The following is a 16,801-nucleotide window of genomic DNA, read 5'->3' as shown; positions in this document are numbered from 1 at the left end:
TCGGTCGCCGGCCTCCGCATTGCGATGAAGGCGCCGCTCTGGGCCGGCGCGCCCTGCATGCGGGTGCCCAGCTTAGATTGGAAGAACTCCCCCCAGAGCTCGAGGGTGGGGAGAACGCCAAGAAGCCTTCGCACAAGGTGACGAAGGCGGACAGCAGCACCACCGTGTTCGGGTGAGGTGGTGCGGCTGGAGTTGATAGAAGTCGAGGAAGGAGCGGAAGAAAGCGCTCGCCGGCAAGCGATGCCGCGCAGGAAATGCGAGCGGAAGACTACCCGCTCGCCTTCCTCCGGCTCCGGCGTGATGTCCTTCGCAGGCGCGAGACGGACCCGCACCTGGTCCGCGCCGGCCAACCGCCGCGTCTTGCGGAGGAACTCGATGTGGTCCATATGGACGTTGGAGCCGTCCCAATCCCCGCCGTACTGCATGGTGGCAAGAGGCTGGCAAGGAAGAGTGTGGCGGCGGAGAAAGCACGGCCTCGCGGCGGCAAAGTTGCGGGGCGGAGTGAAGATTGGTGGGACGGCGCGGCGGCGAGTCGCTGCTGTGAGGGAAAGCAGGAGGAAGAAGATGGCGGAAAGGAGAGGAGCGTGCGAGCGTCTGCCGCTTCCCCTCCTTCCCCTACTTATAGCCCCGTGCGGTGAAGCCGAGGAGCCGAGGCGTGGGGAGGAACGTGGGATTAACTACACCCACTCCCCCACGACTCGCAATTATTACGCCCTAAACAGCGAGCGGAAACCGCCGCCAGAAGACGTGCAGACAGTTGTGGGCCGCAAAGAATCAGCGCCTGGGCCTAGGCGTGGGAGTGGCGGGCCCTCGGCCTGCGGCGACGTCTTGTCGCGCGCGTTGGGTTGGCAGGCTCTTTTCAGCCAAGGGACGCCACGTGGTTCGCAGGCGGCGAGCGGCCGGCCCACAGCCCGGCACGCGCGCCAACAGACTCCCGCCCTCCGACTGTAAAAATTTCGCCAAGACGGCGCGCCCAACCGAAGCCGGCTCCCAACTGCGGGCTCGTCAAGATAAGAAGCTGACCGAGCTTCTCGACCTCCTCTCAGCCTCGAAGCCCAACCAGCTTCGGGGACTACTGTCGGAGATAATGGCCACGGGTAGCCTAACCGACTCCCCCTGGCTCTTCGAAAAATTATCAGGCCATTCGAGCCTTCAAGCATACAAAGCATAGGGCCGCCTTCCCCCGGCAGGCTATCCCCAGGGCCGACTACCAGAAGGCGACCCGGCCTCAGAAACCTCCTCCAAGAAAGATACGAGATGGCCGACTCCAGGATGCCGGCCCCAAGAAGACCGACTCCCAGAAGCCGGCCACGAAGAAAGCCGGCTCCTAGAAGCCGGCCAAGACTGCATCCACCAAGACTGTACCCACATAGCGGTGGTACGATGGGGTGTGGCCACAGTACAGCCCACTACCCCCGAATCCCGGAACAGGCGTGGCCATAGGGCGCCGTACGGGCCAGCCATCTCCCGTCCGGCGCGGCACTGTAGCCATGTTGGCCTCGATGTCACCCACGACAGGTGCCAGTACGGCCCGTGGGCAGCGGGCCCCTTTGCCGGAGAGACATCTGAAGGTGGCCTGGCCTCCTCTAGCCGGCCAGGGATGTGGCTGGCACCCAATAGCCGACTACCTCCCTCCCTCGAAGCGTGCGCCCCATTAAGGAGACAAGACGAGGTAAGGCTACAGTGAGAGCTCGCAAGGCGGCGACACTGTAGCCACGCTTACCTCGACAAGGCCCTCGTCATCAAAGGTGAGGCAACAGTAACCAGCCGCCGACAAAGCCCCCAAGCGGTGGGGCCGGCCTGCCGGCCAAGAAGCCGACAGCCGGCGGGACCCACCAGTCGGCGGGCCCCAATGACCGGCGGAGAAGCCGGCGAGCATAGACACTGACGGCTGGGACCCGCGCCCAGCCGGATTACCGTTGTACCCCTGGGGTAGGCCTATATAAACCCCCCAGGGCACCCATGCAAAGGGTTGATCTCATAGAGTTTCACACACCACATAGAGAGAAAAGGAGAGCTAGCCTTGCCCTTCTTCTTCCTCTAGCCAGACAGCTCAAGGAGCACTTGTAGCTACTTGTATTGATCTAGTGATCATGCGGAGACCCCGCAGAGCAGGACTAGGGGTGTTATCTCCACGGAGAGCCCCGAACCTGGGTAAGATCCGCCGGCGTGCATGTCTTCGCCTCATCCGGTTTCCAGGCACCGGTGACGTCTTACTGGCTCCCACAATGATAAGCCACCCGTTAGCATATGTCGCACCTACCACCCGACATCCGTGGACTGGTCCCCCTATCCACGAACAGATGCAGAAGGAAATTTGCATATTGGCATTGAAGTTGCCTTTACTATCCGCTCGGTTGTGAAAAAGAAATGTTACACACGGAATGGAAGGCATTTCAAAACGCATCCTCACTCTTAGTCCCACGGTGGAGTTTCTCCACTAGTTGTAGTATGGGAGCTTGATGAGGAAGCCGTACAAGGCTCGGTTAGCATGCCCTTATGCAACAGCTTGACTCTTTATTTTCATCGGGCGGACGCCTGCTCAGTGACCGATGAGTTTTCGCCAGTCTAACTGGCCTTCTTATATTGCCCTTATATATTTGGACTGGCCGGCACACCTAATATCCAACTCATATATGTGTGCTGGTCCACATCGACCCCACCCCAGCCCTACACAAATCCCCACCTAGACCAAACCCTACCTTGCTCTCTCACTCTTTGCTCCGCTTCCATCGATTGCCTCCCCTCTATGTCCCCTCCTCTCACAATGTCGAGCACCGGCAACGACTCCGGCGGTGGATCCGGCTCCAAGGATGACCATGTCGATTGGGACGTCCTCATCCACGAGGTGGAGGTGGACGACGATGAGGCCTCGTCGTCAGCATCGCACTGCAGCGATTGCGAGTGGACAAGGGAGGTAGATCGATCTCTGCTCCGTCTCCTCCCAAATCTGAGCCCCACACCGCCGCCAGGGATGCGGACTCCGGAATCAGAGGCGCGTGCTGCGAGCGACAACAAGAAAGGGAAAGGCGGTGGTGGAGGCGGCTTCCTCACGTCGGTTTCGCGTTCAGTCGGCGGTCGATTCGGAGGAGAAACTCCCCACGGCGGTCCTTCACCACTATCTCACCACGTTGGAGACGGACGTGTAGCGGCTCCGCCGCAAGAACGCAAAGGAGATCCAGTTCGACATCAAGCAATCAAAGTGCGAAGCGGCAGAGAAGGCAGTGGCCGCAACAAAAGTCGCCCGACTGGCGAAGCAGCAAGCGTGCGCAACCCGTCAGATGGCTGTCATCATCTCCATCCCGTCCGACGACTCTGGCGATGCCCCTCCCGCTGCTGACGCCTACACGGAGGGCCACAACCGCTGAAGGTGACCACAGGGGCAAGGGGTGGAAATGCTAATTTCTAATGTCATGTCTATCTCCATTTTAGTGTCTAGTTATTTTAGTTCGAATCCATGTTTTTTGTTGGCGATGAACTGCCTCTTTTTCTCCGATAAACTGTGATGATATGTCTGTATGAACTGTGAATCTATGCCTCCTTTGTTGCTATGTTTTGTATGATGATCAACGTAGTTTCTCTGACGTTGCATGGATAGCATGAATTTGGGGTGGGGGTATGAGGCACACGACTGTGGAAGCAGACATTCAAGGGGTGACTGGTCACTGTTCGTGGACGCGTCTGGCGCGTCTGCCAATGTTTAGGGTGTTGGATTTGCTTTAGCGTATAGCAGAGCACTGTTTATTGGAATAAACATGGTCCATTGACAATGTTGAACTGCATTGTTCTTCCTATAAAATTATGGATTGCCACATTATGCATATTTATATATTAGTAAATGGTCCACCCTCCCATGATTAATATAAGATCGGCATTTTTACTAAAACAACTGATAAAACGCAAACACCATAGTGTTGAAAAAAACTCAAATACCATTAATCGCAATAAATAAGAACCAGTAGTAGTACTTTATATTGATGTTAATATACTAAGAGCCTCTTTAATTCATAGAATTTAAAAGTACAAGAATAGGAAAAACACTAGAATGTGATAGGATTGTATGTGCAAAAGAACAACCGATTAAATCATATGGATCCCGATCAAGCAAGCCAGCTCACATGAACTTTTTGAATCATAAGGGATAGAGGACGCCATCAAGCTATTAGTATGGACCATTTATTGGGGTAAAAAACCCATGATTTAGCCGTGTGGATAGATCAAGGAGCATCGACATCTGCATGACATTTCCTTGTTGAAAGTTGGATTGGAGTTCTACATCAGGGGTGATAGCTCTCGCAAGGTAGTTTGAATATGGATGGCCCTCAGATTTTAGGGCGGTTTGTTCAATACCAATGCCTCGCATTGCTTCATATTTTTTAATAATTAATGATGTATTGTTGTTACATCAATCAATGTAGAGGCTAAGGCTTATCCTCGGCTCTAGGAAAAAAATGATGATACTTGCAAATCTCTTTTTATTAATCCACACTCACACAATGTACCCCATCACTACGTTCTCTAAGTTAAAGCCAACATTTGAACTTTTGAAAATGCAGAGACATGAATGGTTATGTGAGGTTATAATAGAGAAAATGGATCTTATTTGAAAATGCATTCCATATATCATTACTACTAAAACAACATGTGAAGGACAAGCAAGCTAGATCATCAAAGCCCCTCGTAGGCAGAGAAATGAAAGGACCATGCTCGCGAGGCTCTTAATTGTATGACACAACAAAGCTAAGATCAATCGCTAACGGTGTTAGTTGTATGTGTTGTTTTTGGTAAATAAGAACAATAAAAAATTCTAAGCTTTTAAGCCAACTTTTTATAAAACAAATTTTGTTTTTAAAGCTTCTTTTTCGAAGTTTCAAAGATCGGACATGATTACAAGGAAATCTATGATTTGCAGAAAGCAAGAAACCGATGGGCAAGAACATGTCACATCAAAAACTAAATACTCACGTAGTACCACTCTACAATTCAGAGGTTTGTTAATGTTAAAATGCAAGAGCTTTGGGCTGCTAAATTCTCTCTTAAAATCAAAATTTTCTTCTGGCATTATCCCTTCGACTGAATAGTTGATAAATGGCCAATGGTATAGTGATGTCAAGTGCAAAAAGTGTGGGGAGCATAAACAACTGCTCGCATCTTCATTGCATGCCCTTATGGAAATTTTAATTGGTCGATTGTTAGGGATATATTCAGGTGGAATCATGTTCCAAAAGGGCTAATAGTTTTCTTGGTTGATAACTAAATCCAGTGGTATCAACAAGCTATTCTCTGTAGATTTTGCGGCAATTTGCTGGGGAATGTGGCTCTCAGAGATAACATGGTTTTTAGAATAAGTTTCTTGAATCTCCAAGTGTGGTGCTCTTGAAAATTGCCTCGTTTCTACAGCTTGGGGGCAAGATGTAAAGACGACAGGATCAGGATGTAATGGAGGTTGTTCACCACAGGCGACACGAGAAATCTCTGCAGATAGCCAGACGGGACTAAAGCATTCATGCTTGCAGCTCTGAACAGCTCGGGCATGTTGAGTGCAAAAATGTGTTTTTATGGCGTTATATGCCTTTTGCTAGATTAGATGATGCATCTTATTTTTCTCTGCAAACAAAGATGGATGTGGTGTGTTTCGGTTATGGCTACCTGGAAAACAAGGCTTTGTATTGCAGTCTCTTACTTTTGGAGGTTTTATAGCTATATTATACTAGTAAGAAATAAATACTCAAGTTTGTTCCATGCCTTTTATTTCTCGAAATACCAGCATTAAAGAAACGGTGGGAGTATTGTCTTAATTTTAAGTTCATGAATAGCCAATGACACTCACCAACCTTCCGTTAAACATAGGCACCCCGCCCTTATAACGCAAACTGCACTGGACATGCCTTCTATTGCTCCATGTGGTCTTGTATATAACATGTTACATGTTAACTGTCCTTCGTAGGCACGTAGCATCCAAACCAATGGGCGCGAAGTTGTGTTTAAGCAAAGTAAAATCATTACGCTGTGAATGGAAGGCATTTAGAAACAGATCCTCGGTCTAGTTGCGAGAGCGGGGATAGTTACATTGCTCATGCAGGCAACTCTGCGAGCTGATGCTGGTTGTGCTGGTGTGACAAGCGTGATATGAGATGGTGGGCTCGCCAAAAAATTGACGGGCGTTTTGGCCGCACAAGCCTCGCCAACGATTTGGCACAAAACTAAATGGGGAAAGCTGAGGAGCCTCAGGAAAGCCAATTTATCGATGCCCATCCAAATAGATGCCCAATGGTCAACACCGATTATTTGGATGGACACATGCGGTGCAATAGAGTTCCAACTAATGCTATCACTTGGTACTTGGTAAGCACATACGAGCAATTTTTGCTAGGTCATGTGCTACTGGATTTGCTTGGAAACCCACATCTTCAACTAGAAGAAGATATCTTTGTCCCAGGACGAGTGATCACTGAGAGTGCCTTAGTGGCTTATGAATGTTTGCACACAGTTCGCAAGCAAAAGTGTAAGCAACCTTTCTTCGCCTTGAAGATCGATATGATGAAGGCTTATGACCGAATCGAATGATCTTACTTGCATGGTTGTCTTCGTAAGCTTGCTTTGACCCGACGTGGATCAACTCGGTGATGAGATGTGTGACCACGGCTAGATATGCCATTCGAGTCAATGGTAGCCTGACTGAACCGGTGGTTCCGTCAAGGGGAATTCGTCAGGGTGACCCAATTAGCCCTTATCTTTTCTTGTTGTGCGCAGAAGGTTTATCTTGTCTTCTGCAAAAACAGGAGGATCTTGGTGAGCTACAAGGTTTATGTAATGGAAGGAAAGGCCCCCTGATCTCACACTTACTTTTTGCAGATGATAGTATCTTCTTTGCTCGCAGTAACATCAGAAGTGCCAAGGCCTTGAAGTCAACCTTAGACTTGTATTGTGAGGCTTCAGGTCAAAAGATCAATCTTCAGAAGTCCTTGGTTTTCTTTGGCAAACGGTGCCCTCAGGCTCTGCGCGAGGCAGTTAAGGATGCCCTGCAGGTGGAAGCTGAAATTTAACAAGCTACTTACTTGGGTATGCCTACTAAAATATGCAGAGCTGTCACGAGCTCCTTCAATTTCCTGCCTGACCGCATTTGGAAGCGTATTAATGGATGTTCTAGTTGTCCTCTCTCTCGAGCAGGCAAAGAGATCTTTCTAAAAGCTGTTGCGCAGGCCATTCCTTCTTATGTGAGAGCAAGTATAATAGAGCTGAGTCAGCGGGCTATAAAGAATAAACTAGTATATTTCTGCTTAGTTGGAGGAAAGAGAAGAGAAGAGAGAAGGTAAGCGGGCTCTTCGTGAAGAGCCAGCTCTAGCACGCGCTCCTAGGCACTTTGTGAGAATGAAAGGTGGGCCACGTAATAAAAAAGTAGTACACTCTTTTAATCTACTATTATACATGTTGGCTATAAGATGGGCTGTAGATGGCATGGCACTGGCTTATAGCCAGCAGCTGCCTATACTATTAACCATGCTCTGATGAGTTGCTTCCAGATCCCAGTTGCAACTTGCTAGAGAATGAAGACAAGCATTGCCAACCACTGGTGGGGTTTTGAAGATGGGAGAAGGAAGATGCATTGGAAATCCTGGGAATGGATGACCTCTCCCAAGTTCCTAGGTGACACGAGCTTTCGGGATTTCATCACTTTCAACCAAGCCTTGCTTGGACGTCAATGCTGGAGGCTCTTGACCGAGCCTGATTCTTTGTGTGCCAGGGTGCTCTTCTAGGCTCCGGTCCTCTTCCTATACTTGGTACAACATCCTCTTTGGCAGGGATCTGCTCAAGCAAGGTGTTCGGTGGGGTGTTGGTAATGGCAATAATATTAATATTCTCACAAATAACTGGATACCCGGGTGTGCTGCTGGAAGCTTTTGACCACTTATACAAATCCCTGAGGACACAAGGGCGAATTTTCTTTTGTCTAAGGACCTCAAATCCTGGGATGTGGAAGTGGTGCGGGGTTGTTTTGATGACTGGGTGGCGAATGAAATTCTCCAACTCCCTATCAGTCAACATGGAGCTGATGACTTTGCCTTGTGGCCACACAATAAGTTTGGGATCTACATGGTTAAATCTGCGTATAATTTGGCCAAGTCTTCTGCCTTCCGTAAAGACCTTAGTGTGGATGGCAGGGGGCTCAGCTCCAACCTTCGTTCTGAGAGAAGCATTGGAAAGCGCTATGGGCCATCAAGGCTCCTCGGAAGATGAAAATTGTCCTTTGGAGAATTTCTCATGATTGTCTTCCCACTGGTTTCCAACTTCAGCGACGCCATATTGTTAAGGAGGATGGTTGTTGTTTCTGTGGTAGGGTGGAGAGGGTGGAGCATCTACTTCTCGTTTGCCCGTTTGCTCGTGAAGTCTGGAAGTTGGTGAAGGAGACCTATCCCCTCCAATTGTGTAGGAAGAACTTCTCAACGCCAAGCAATGGATTTTTGACTTCCTTGATCTAGGTTCCTCCCTTTCATGTACGGTTCTTGCTGTAACGGCTTGGCACATTTGAGAGGCTACAAATGATGCTCGCAACAATGCTACTGTGTTGCTTTGTTGTAGGGTGGCTGAGAAGATTAAAGCTTATGTGAATCTGATTGTGCATCATTTTCCCAAAACTAGTTCGACCTCTAGTTGTGAGTCCTCTCTGTCAATGGCTCTATGGACTCCACCGACGAAAGGGTCAAACATTATTAACGTGGATGTTGCACTGTTCTCGAGCTCTCGAAGGATGGGAATCGACGTTGTGATACCATATCACAACGGAGAATGTTTGTTGGCCTGTAATAAGCAGTATGAAGGGATCATGACGCCTGAACTTGCTGAGGCTTTGGCTTGCCACCATGCCCTGACCCTTGCCCGTGATGAGGGTTTCTCTAAAATAATCCTAGCCTCCGGCTGTCTCTCTTTGGTCCAGAGATTTGGTGCCGCCTTCAGGGATCGATCTACAGTAGGTACGATGATTGCTGATATTAAATCCTTGGCGATAGGTTTTGAAGCTTGCTTTTTTATTCATGTAAAACGTTTGTTGAATGTACCAGCACACAATTGCTCATAGCTATGAGCATACTCCTAGTCAAATCTATTGTGGTGTAATGGCATCTACAGCCGGACCTCTTAAACCCGCCTCATACGTCCGAGCCGGCCATCCGGTCACGAAAATCTGACTCAAACGGGCCTCAAATGCTCGGGCTGACCGGCACCCCTCATATCCAGCCCAAATACGAGGCGAATATGGGGGCGCCCGGGCACGCCCGTCGACCCCGTTGCAGGTCAGCAGTCCCACCTGCAACGCCCGAAACTCCTCCCTCTCTCATCGGTTCAACCAAATTTTAGTCCCACATCGCTGGACGAGGCGGACGCCGCCCGGCTTGAATAGTTGTGCCAACGGATGGCGGAACGCTTGGTGTTGTTGTCTAGGTCTATCAATTCTCACATGTGTGATCGAGATAAACTTGACACTAGATTGCATTTCATGGGCTGATAATTTGATAATTGTTCATCGAGTGTCAAGTTTGTCTAGATTATATACGTTGATACCTCTATTGATACCTCTTCATCGAATGTCAAGTTTGTCTAGATCATATACGTTGATACCTCTACTGTTGATACCTCTACTACAATGATAGTAGATTTTTATTTTATTTTGATGCATAGGCACGATTCAAAAAAAGCTGACACTAATGTTGCCTATGTGAAAGAGATAGACCCTGACTATGAATATTTTATGTGATAAAAATAGAAGATTCATTGTAAAAGTCCATATCCTTAACAAAGGAGGCAATGATGTCAGAAACTTATCTCGTTTTGACGACCGGATATTTAAGCTGGTCGACTAGCTCATCACTCGACGAGGTGGGACTAATACGGATATAAAAATATTAAATACGGACAATTTTCGATGTCCAGCCGGCAAGACGGACAGTACATAGCCCTGCATATAACAGATGTTTTGAAAACAGGATGTGGTTGTAAATTATAAAATTTGAGGGACGCCCGGTCATTGTCCACGGGCCTTTGAGGGCGGCTGTAATGCTCTAATCCCTAAACTTATCAGTGATACTGATGTTGCTATCTGAATAAAGTGCTGCTACTCTAAAAAAAACTAGAACAAGATGTCTTCAATGACAGCAGCATAAGGTGATCCAACTCTTGTATTGAGAAGGCCACCCTAATTGATCCCCATATCAGCAGCAATATATACCGCCTTTGCCCTTCAGCATCACGTACAAACTCCCCCATCCTGCCAACGCCTCGCCCGGATTCTAGCATGCATCGCTCGGTGGCTGCCACCTATGATTTTTCTGTACAGCCTAAATTTCACAAATTCAAACTGAACATATACTAGTTTCATAGTTTCAACTTAGCAATTTTCAATTTTTACTGCAACTTACGTTTTCTAGGCTAGCCAATCGCTGCTGCTACGACAGAACAACGCTGTTTCAATTTTAATCGATCAGACATGATAGAAGGAAAAAGATGTTAGCTCGACCATGCAAAAACAGATGGGCAATAAAATAACTTCACAACGAAAAGTAAAATACTCCATGAGAGTCACTCTATCCCAGCTAGCCCAGGAGATGGCACAGCCTACGCACTACAAAAATTTCCGGACATTGCATAACAGGAAAAAACTCAAGAGACCATCCTTAACCACGATTCAAACAGACCCAGACCTTACCACTCCAAAACTGAGAGTTGGGAGATATTCAACAAAAACGAACTTTATCAAGCACCTTACTGCATTCCTAAGATATAATCTAGAGAAGGTCAGCGACATTGGCCGGGAGCTCCTCAATGACCACGTTGTAGAACTTCTGGATGTCGAACAGCATCCTCTCATCTTCACGGGTGACAAAGTTGATGGCAACTCCCTTCCTCCCGAACCGACCACTACGACCAATGCGATGGAGGTAATTCTCAGGCTGAGTCGGCAGGTCATAGTTGATGACAAGGGAGACTTGCTGCACATCAATACCACGGGCCAGCAGGTCGGTGGTGATGAGCACACGAGAAGATCCAGATCTGAACTCCCTCATGATGATGTCCCTAGTGTTCTGGTCCATATCTCCGTGCGTGGCAGAGACAGTGTGGTCCCGTCCCCTCATCTTGTCGGTGAGCCAGTCCACCTTGCGGCGGGTGTTCACAAAGATGACACTCTGGGTAATTGCCAGGGTCTCGTACAGGTCACAGAGTGTATCCAGCTTCCACTCTTCCTTCTCCACATTGACATAGAATTGTTTGATACCCTCAAGGGTAAGCTCATCTCTCTTGACAAGAATCCTCACAGGCTTGTTCATGAACTTGCGGGTTATCTCAAGGGCCTCAGGAGGCATGGTTGCTGAGAACACCCCAACCTGAATCTTTGATGGAAGAAGCTGGAAGATATCATAGATCTGCAACAGATAAAAATGCCTGTTAGTTCAAGCTAATTAAGCAACATGATCAGTGATTGGTGTACAAATCATAGAGGAAATATAAATTGGTGTATCAATAGTAATTAATTAATAAGAGATTATAAATAATGACGCATGTAAAAGACAAATACTCTACATTTAGAATATAAATTGTAGATGATAGTATAAATAATGAAGAACCAAGTTGCAACTATTACCATAGAAATACTATCTTGTACTCCCTCCGTCCCATATTATAAGAGCGTTTTTTACACTAGTGTGTTGTCAAAAAAGCTCTTATATTATGGGACGGAGGGAGTAAATAATATCATATGTGAATGAACATGAGCAAACAAAAGCTTCTTCAGTTTTAAGCAACTAGTTTGACTTCAGTTCTGTCAAATATTATACACGGACGCATAGTAATAACAATGTGCAGAATTCTAAGTAATTATGTCTTAAGAAGTATACCTGATCCTTGAAACCACGTGAAAGCATTTCATCAGCTTCATCCAACACAAACATCTTGATGTTATCTGGACGGAGGGATTGCCTGCGCAACATATCGAACACACGACCAGGTGTGCCGACAACAACATGCACACCACTGGCAAGAATCCTTTGGTCCTCACGAACAGAAGTTCCACCAACACATGCATGCACCTTGACACCTAAGTAGTCACCAAGAGCACGCATGACCTTCTCAATCTGCTGTGCAAGCTCACGGGTCGGAGCAAGGACCAATGCCTGGCACTCAACCAATCCATAGTCAAGCTGCTGCAAGATTCCAGAACAGAAGGTGGCAGTTTTTCCTGTTCCAGACTGAGCTTGCTGAATCACATCAAGACCCTTGCAGAAGGGAACAATTCCTCTTTGCTGAATGGCTGATGGCTTCTCAAAACCTACAAATAGAAGTGTTTGTATTTGTAAGATGACCAAACTATATTGTTGAAGGGTGTGAAAAGAACAGGATTTCGCTGCATGCAAACAAAACTCATGCTCACACCACAAAGGAAGCTGTTTTTATAGAGAGAAAAAAAATAATGTGCAACACAAAACATGCAATCTATTGGCTACAAGGCACAAGTGTGCATTCGAAATGAATAACAATAAAAGATGTGCGTCTCATGGCAATTCCCAAAGTTTAACTGCAGCAATGCTGCTATCAAGGGCGATGGAATATGAGACTGCCATCTGGTGGAGGAAACCCGAGGGGAACCTCAACATCAGAAGGCTCACTTTGTGACGTTTGCTTCGGAATATACAAACATGGAAAGTTTGCTCCAAGTAAGGCAAGAGGACTCGGATGTCCTCCCATCACACAGAAAGTAGTTTACACAGAAAATAGCACAATGTGCAAACCAAAACATGTGATCCATTAACATATGCATAAGAATGTGTTTGAAATGAAATGCACGCAATAAAAGATGTGCGTCTCATGGCAATTCCCAAAGTTTAACTGCAGCAATGCTGCTATCAAGGGCAATGGAATATGAAACTGCCATCTGGTGGATGAAACCCTAGGGAAACCTCAACATCAGGGGGCTCACTTTGTGACGTTTGCTTAGGAATATACAAGCATGGAAAGCTTGCTCCGCATAAAGCAAGAGGACTCGGATGTCCTCCCATCACACAGAAAATGGTTTATACAGAAGAAAGGCAGGTCATGTAGATTAAAACAGGTAACCCAAAACACTAGCAAGAACAGATGTTTCCCAAAGTTAAAATGCAGCAGCGCTGCTATCAAGGGCTATGGAATATGAGACTGCAATCTGATGGAAGTATACCATAAGCGTAGATGCCTCTAAGAAGGTTCTCTTGGAGGCCCATGTCATCAAAACTTTCGTGCACCTCATCATACGAGGTGAAAAACTCCCCGGTGTCACCTTGGTTCCTGCATATTCATAATCATGCAATCTGTTGAGCAAAAAAGGAGAGCTTCACATGGCCCCCAAAGGCTGAGACAATAAATTGGTAGAGCTGACTTACAGTAACTCGGTCATCTTGCTGTCATACTGCTTAGCATCAAACTGGGAACCCTCTGGTGCCATTCCTGCCATGGCTGTGTTAAACAAAAACAGGAGCATGTTAACAGAAAGCAATAACAGGAATTCTGGTACCAAACAACCATTGATTGCATACATAATAGCATTAGACTATCCCACTTAAGTGGACACAAATCCCAGATGATGTTTTATTTAAACAGGAAAAGAAACCAATCAAATCAACAAGATTGCACCTCACATTAAGCAACAATGCAAACTTGACAACCTAGTCAGGTAAGCAGTATGCAGGACACATGGCCAGCAATAACTGGAGGCAAAAAAAAGCAAGCCAATACCTTTCCATGATTCCTGAGACACTACTCTCAACACGTTTGTGTAGTTCACATAGATGATAGGTCACAACTAACAACACAAACAGTGTACCTAACTCTGAAGGATTACATGCACATGCAATAATTATAGGCATCAAATGCAAAGCCAATAGAACCTAGCACTCAAGTTCAACAAGTACATGTACTTTCCACGATTCTTCCCCCATTATGGGACGCAGAACACTACTCAAGATGTATGTTCCCAGGTACTGGTTCACACCGGTCACAACTAACAAAAGTAAACAGTGTACCTAACCAAACGAAGTAACGGATGCACAGTCCCCCAGTCCACAGTACGCAGCGCAGACCATTAGACTTGTAAAACGAAATCATCATCAACAACCTAGCCTAAATCTATCTAACCCACAAGACAGCTAAAATAGCAGTAAACTAAATCGCGCATGAAGCTACAAAATTCTCGAGACCGAGGCAGCGGAACCTAAATAGACGAATCTCGAGATCAATCCCCTCCCGCAAACGCCCGGGAAAAAATCTTCCAGTCCCGCCCCAGATCCAGTCCCGCAACGGAACTAAACAGACCCAGATCGATCCGTTACGAAACCAGACACGCCCCCGGCCCAGATCGATCGATCGAGCACGAACGGACGCCGCCAACCACACGGAGAGCAAAAAAAGCGGAGGAGAGATCTCTCCGGAGACGTTACCTGAAGCTTGCGGTGGGGAGGACGACGAAGGAGGATCCGGAGGCTTGGGGGCTGGTGCGCGCTGATCTGCCGAGCGAATCCGAGATCGTGTCCCGGATCCGATCGGTTCGTCGGCGGAGGCGGTGGGGGCGGGGAGGGGAGAGGAGCTCTCTTCCTGCGGTGGGAAGAGCGAGGGTTTGGTGGGCTGTAGGGAGAAGGAGAGAGAAAGCCGGCTTATATTGGTCCCCGACGGAAGCGGCGCGCGCCTCGACTCGTTCCCCTCTCTGCCCCTCTCTCGTCTCGCGTCTCGTCTCGAGACTCTCTCTGCGGGGGACGAGTAGGGTTTCTCTTTCTCCTCTGTGGTGGCTCTCGTGGGCTTTGGGTTTGGTTTGGGTAGTTGGGCCCCGGCGGCCCGCCTCCCGGCCCTTTTTATGTCCCCGCTAATTTCTCTCTTTCCTTAAAAAAAAGCAGCAGAAGAGTTGGCACCGCGGCTCGCATCCTTGCGAGCCAAGTTTTCTGTGAAGACGAGCTCTGTTCTTCCTGCGATTCTGTTCTTTCCAATAACACGAGTATTTTATTTCCTTGTATTGTTTTGGCAAGAGCATTATTATGTTTTTTTATTACTGAAAGTATATTGAACTGGACACGTCTCCTGGATGCAGCCGTGTGAACGTGGTGGCGCACACGACGGATCTGCCGCGTACAGCTCACCGCGTGCTTGATTTTTGGTTGATTAATGTAGCCCACGCGCCTACAGCTAAACTTCTAGCCACGCCAAGGTACCAAAGAACTTGGCCCCCAAGGAACATGCCCCCAACCGTTGATTACTGGTTGTATGTCTTGTATGGGGTGCCACACACACCCCTATATTAATATAAGTATTACGTATAAAATACCAGGAGATTTTAAAAAATATCTAATTTTTTTGAAAATCAAACATGGATGCTGTATTTTCTTCGTCGCGGATACTACGGGCATCCATTCCTCATGAAACTAAAACGTGGGGGTAGAATGGGCACCATGTTTGATATCCCAAGATTTCAGATTTTTTTAAAAACAATTGGTTCTTTCTAATATTATATTCATATAGGGTGTGTGACACCTAACAGCTCCAATGCATTTCCCTCTCGTATGGTCTTTTTAGCGTGTTATAAAAAAATTGACCTTCATGGCAACTGGAATATACCTAGTTTAAGTATAAAATAAGTAATCGATGTATCACTGTAATTTACTTATTGTTGCGAAAAATATCTTGATCTACTACAAAAGTTCATCAGAAGTAAAAGACACCTCAAACTTAAACATAATGAAAATTACATGAAGGTCTCACATTGCACTTATGTACTCCCTTCGTTTCTAAATATTTGTTTTTCTAGAGATTTCAACAAGCGACTACATACGGAGCAAAATGAGTTAATCTACACTCTAAAATATGTCTATATACATCCGTATGTGGTATTTCATCAAAATAACTAAAAGGACAAATATTTAGGAACAGAGAGAGTACATCTTTAGTAAACCAAATTGTTTGTCACTATCCTTCTCAACATATAGAGTTAGGTGGTGTTTGGTTGCAAGGGACTAGATTTTTTTTAGTCCCAGGGACTAAAGGAAAAAAGACCCTCCAGTAGAGTCTGCGGACAATGATGCGGAAGTCGGTCATCCAAAGCTAGCTGCATACATCCGTCCCCAATTATTTTAAAGTCTGCATACATCTGCACGCTCAAAATAGTCGCATATCTAGTTCTAGTTTAGCTAAAAAAACAAATGCAGTTGGAGTTCTGATTTAAATATTACACTCCAGCAATGGTGTCCTCTTTAACCTCCCACAGATGTTCAATCAGATATCTGTTCGGTTGCTCATGAGTTGCTCGATGCCGAATATGTTAATGTATTTAAACAAACTCATCAAATGTGGCTAGATTCTGGTCTAGAAGTTTGATAGTATCACTCATATTCTCAAATTCAAGACCCGCGGCAGTATCCTCACCCTTATCCTCGACGATCATGTTGTGCATAATCACACAGCATGTCATCACCTCACACAAGATCCTCGGATCCCATTGCTTAGCAGGTCCACGAACAACTGCAGAACTCTAGATGCCTCTCAACATCCTTTCTAGCTGCTTCTTGTTTCTGGGCAAAGTGAGACTTTTTTGGCCAATTGGGCCGGAGATGGTCTTTACGGAGGTAGCTCGCGCATGATAGATACCGTCAACCAGAAAGTAGCCCATGTTATATTCATTCCCATTGATAGTATAGTGGCAAGGATGATATGGACATGCTCATAGTTAGTTATAAATTTGAGCTCCATGGAAATATTTGCTGGAAAAAACTCCTAAGTCGAACAAAACATCATGTTTGCA

At 46.7% G+C, this 16,801-nt stretch overlaps 1 protein-coding gene across 1 annotated transcript; it reads right to left on the bottom strand.

Annotated features, from left to right (window-relative positions):
• Nucleotides 1–10,524: 10,524 nt before the first annotated feature.
• On the bottom strand, nucleotides 10,525–14,738 carry LOC123143772 (eukaryotic initiation factor 4A-like). The gene is made up of 5 exons (XM_044562757.1): nucleotides 14,457–14,738; nucleotides 13,404–13,476; nucleotides 13,202–13,308; nucleotides 11,886–12,316; nucleotides 10,525–11,414 (listed from the first exon to the last, which is right to left on the bottom strand). Exons 2-5 carry the CDS (start codon nucleotides 13,472–13,474, stop codon nucleotides 10,779–10,781), a joined length of 1,245 nt encoding a protein of 414 aa, XP_044418692.1. The 5' UTR covers nucleotides 13,475–13,476; nucleotides 14,457–14,738; the 3' UTR covers nucleotides 10,525–10,778.
• Nucleotides 14,739–16,801: the final 2,063 nt, after the last annotated feature.

Source organism: Triticum aestivum, chromosome 6D, assembly GCF_018294505.1.
Source record: "Triticum aestivum cultivar Chinese Spring chromosome 6D, IWGSC CS RefSeq v2.1, whole genome shotgun sequence".
Lineage (NCBI taxonomy): Eukaryota > Viridiplantae > Streptophyta > Magnoliopsida > Poales > Poaceae > Triticum > Triticum aestivum.
The sequence above is the reverse complement of the archived record's forward strand: the minus strand, read 5'-3'. Positions and strand labels throughout refer to the sequence as shown.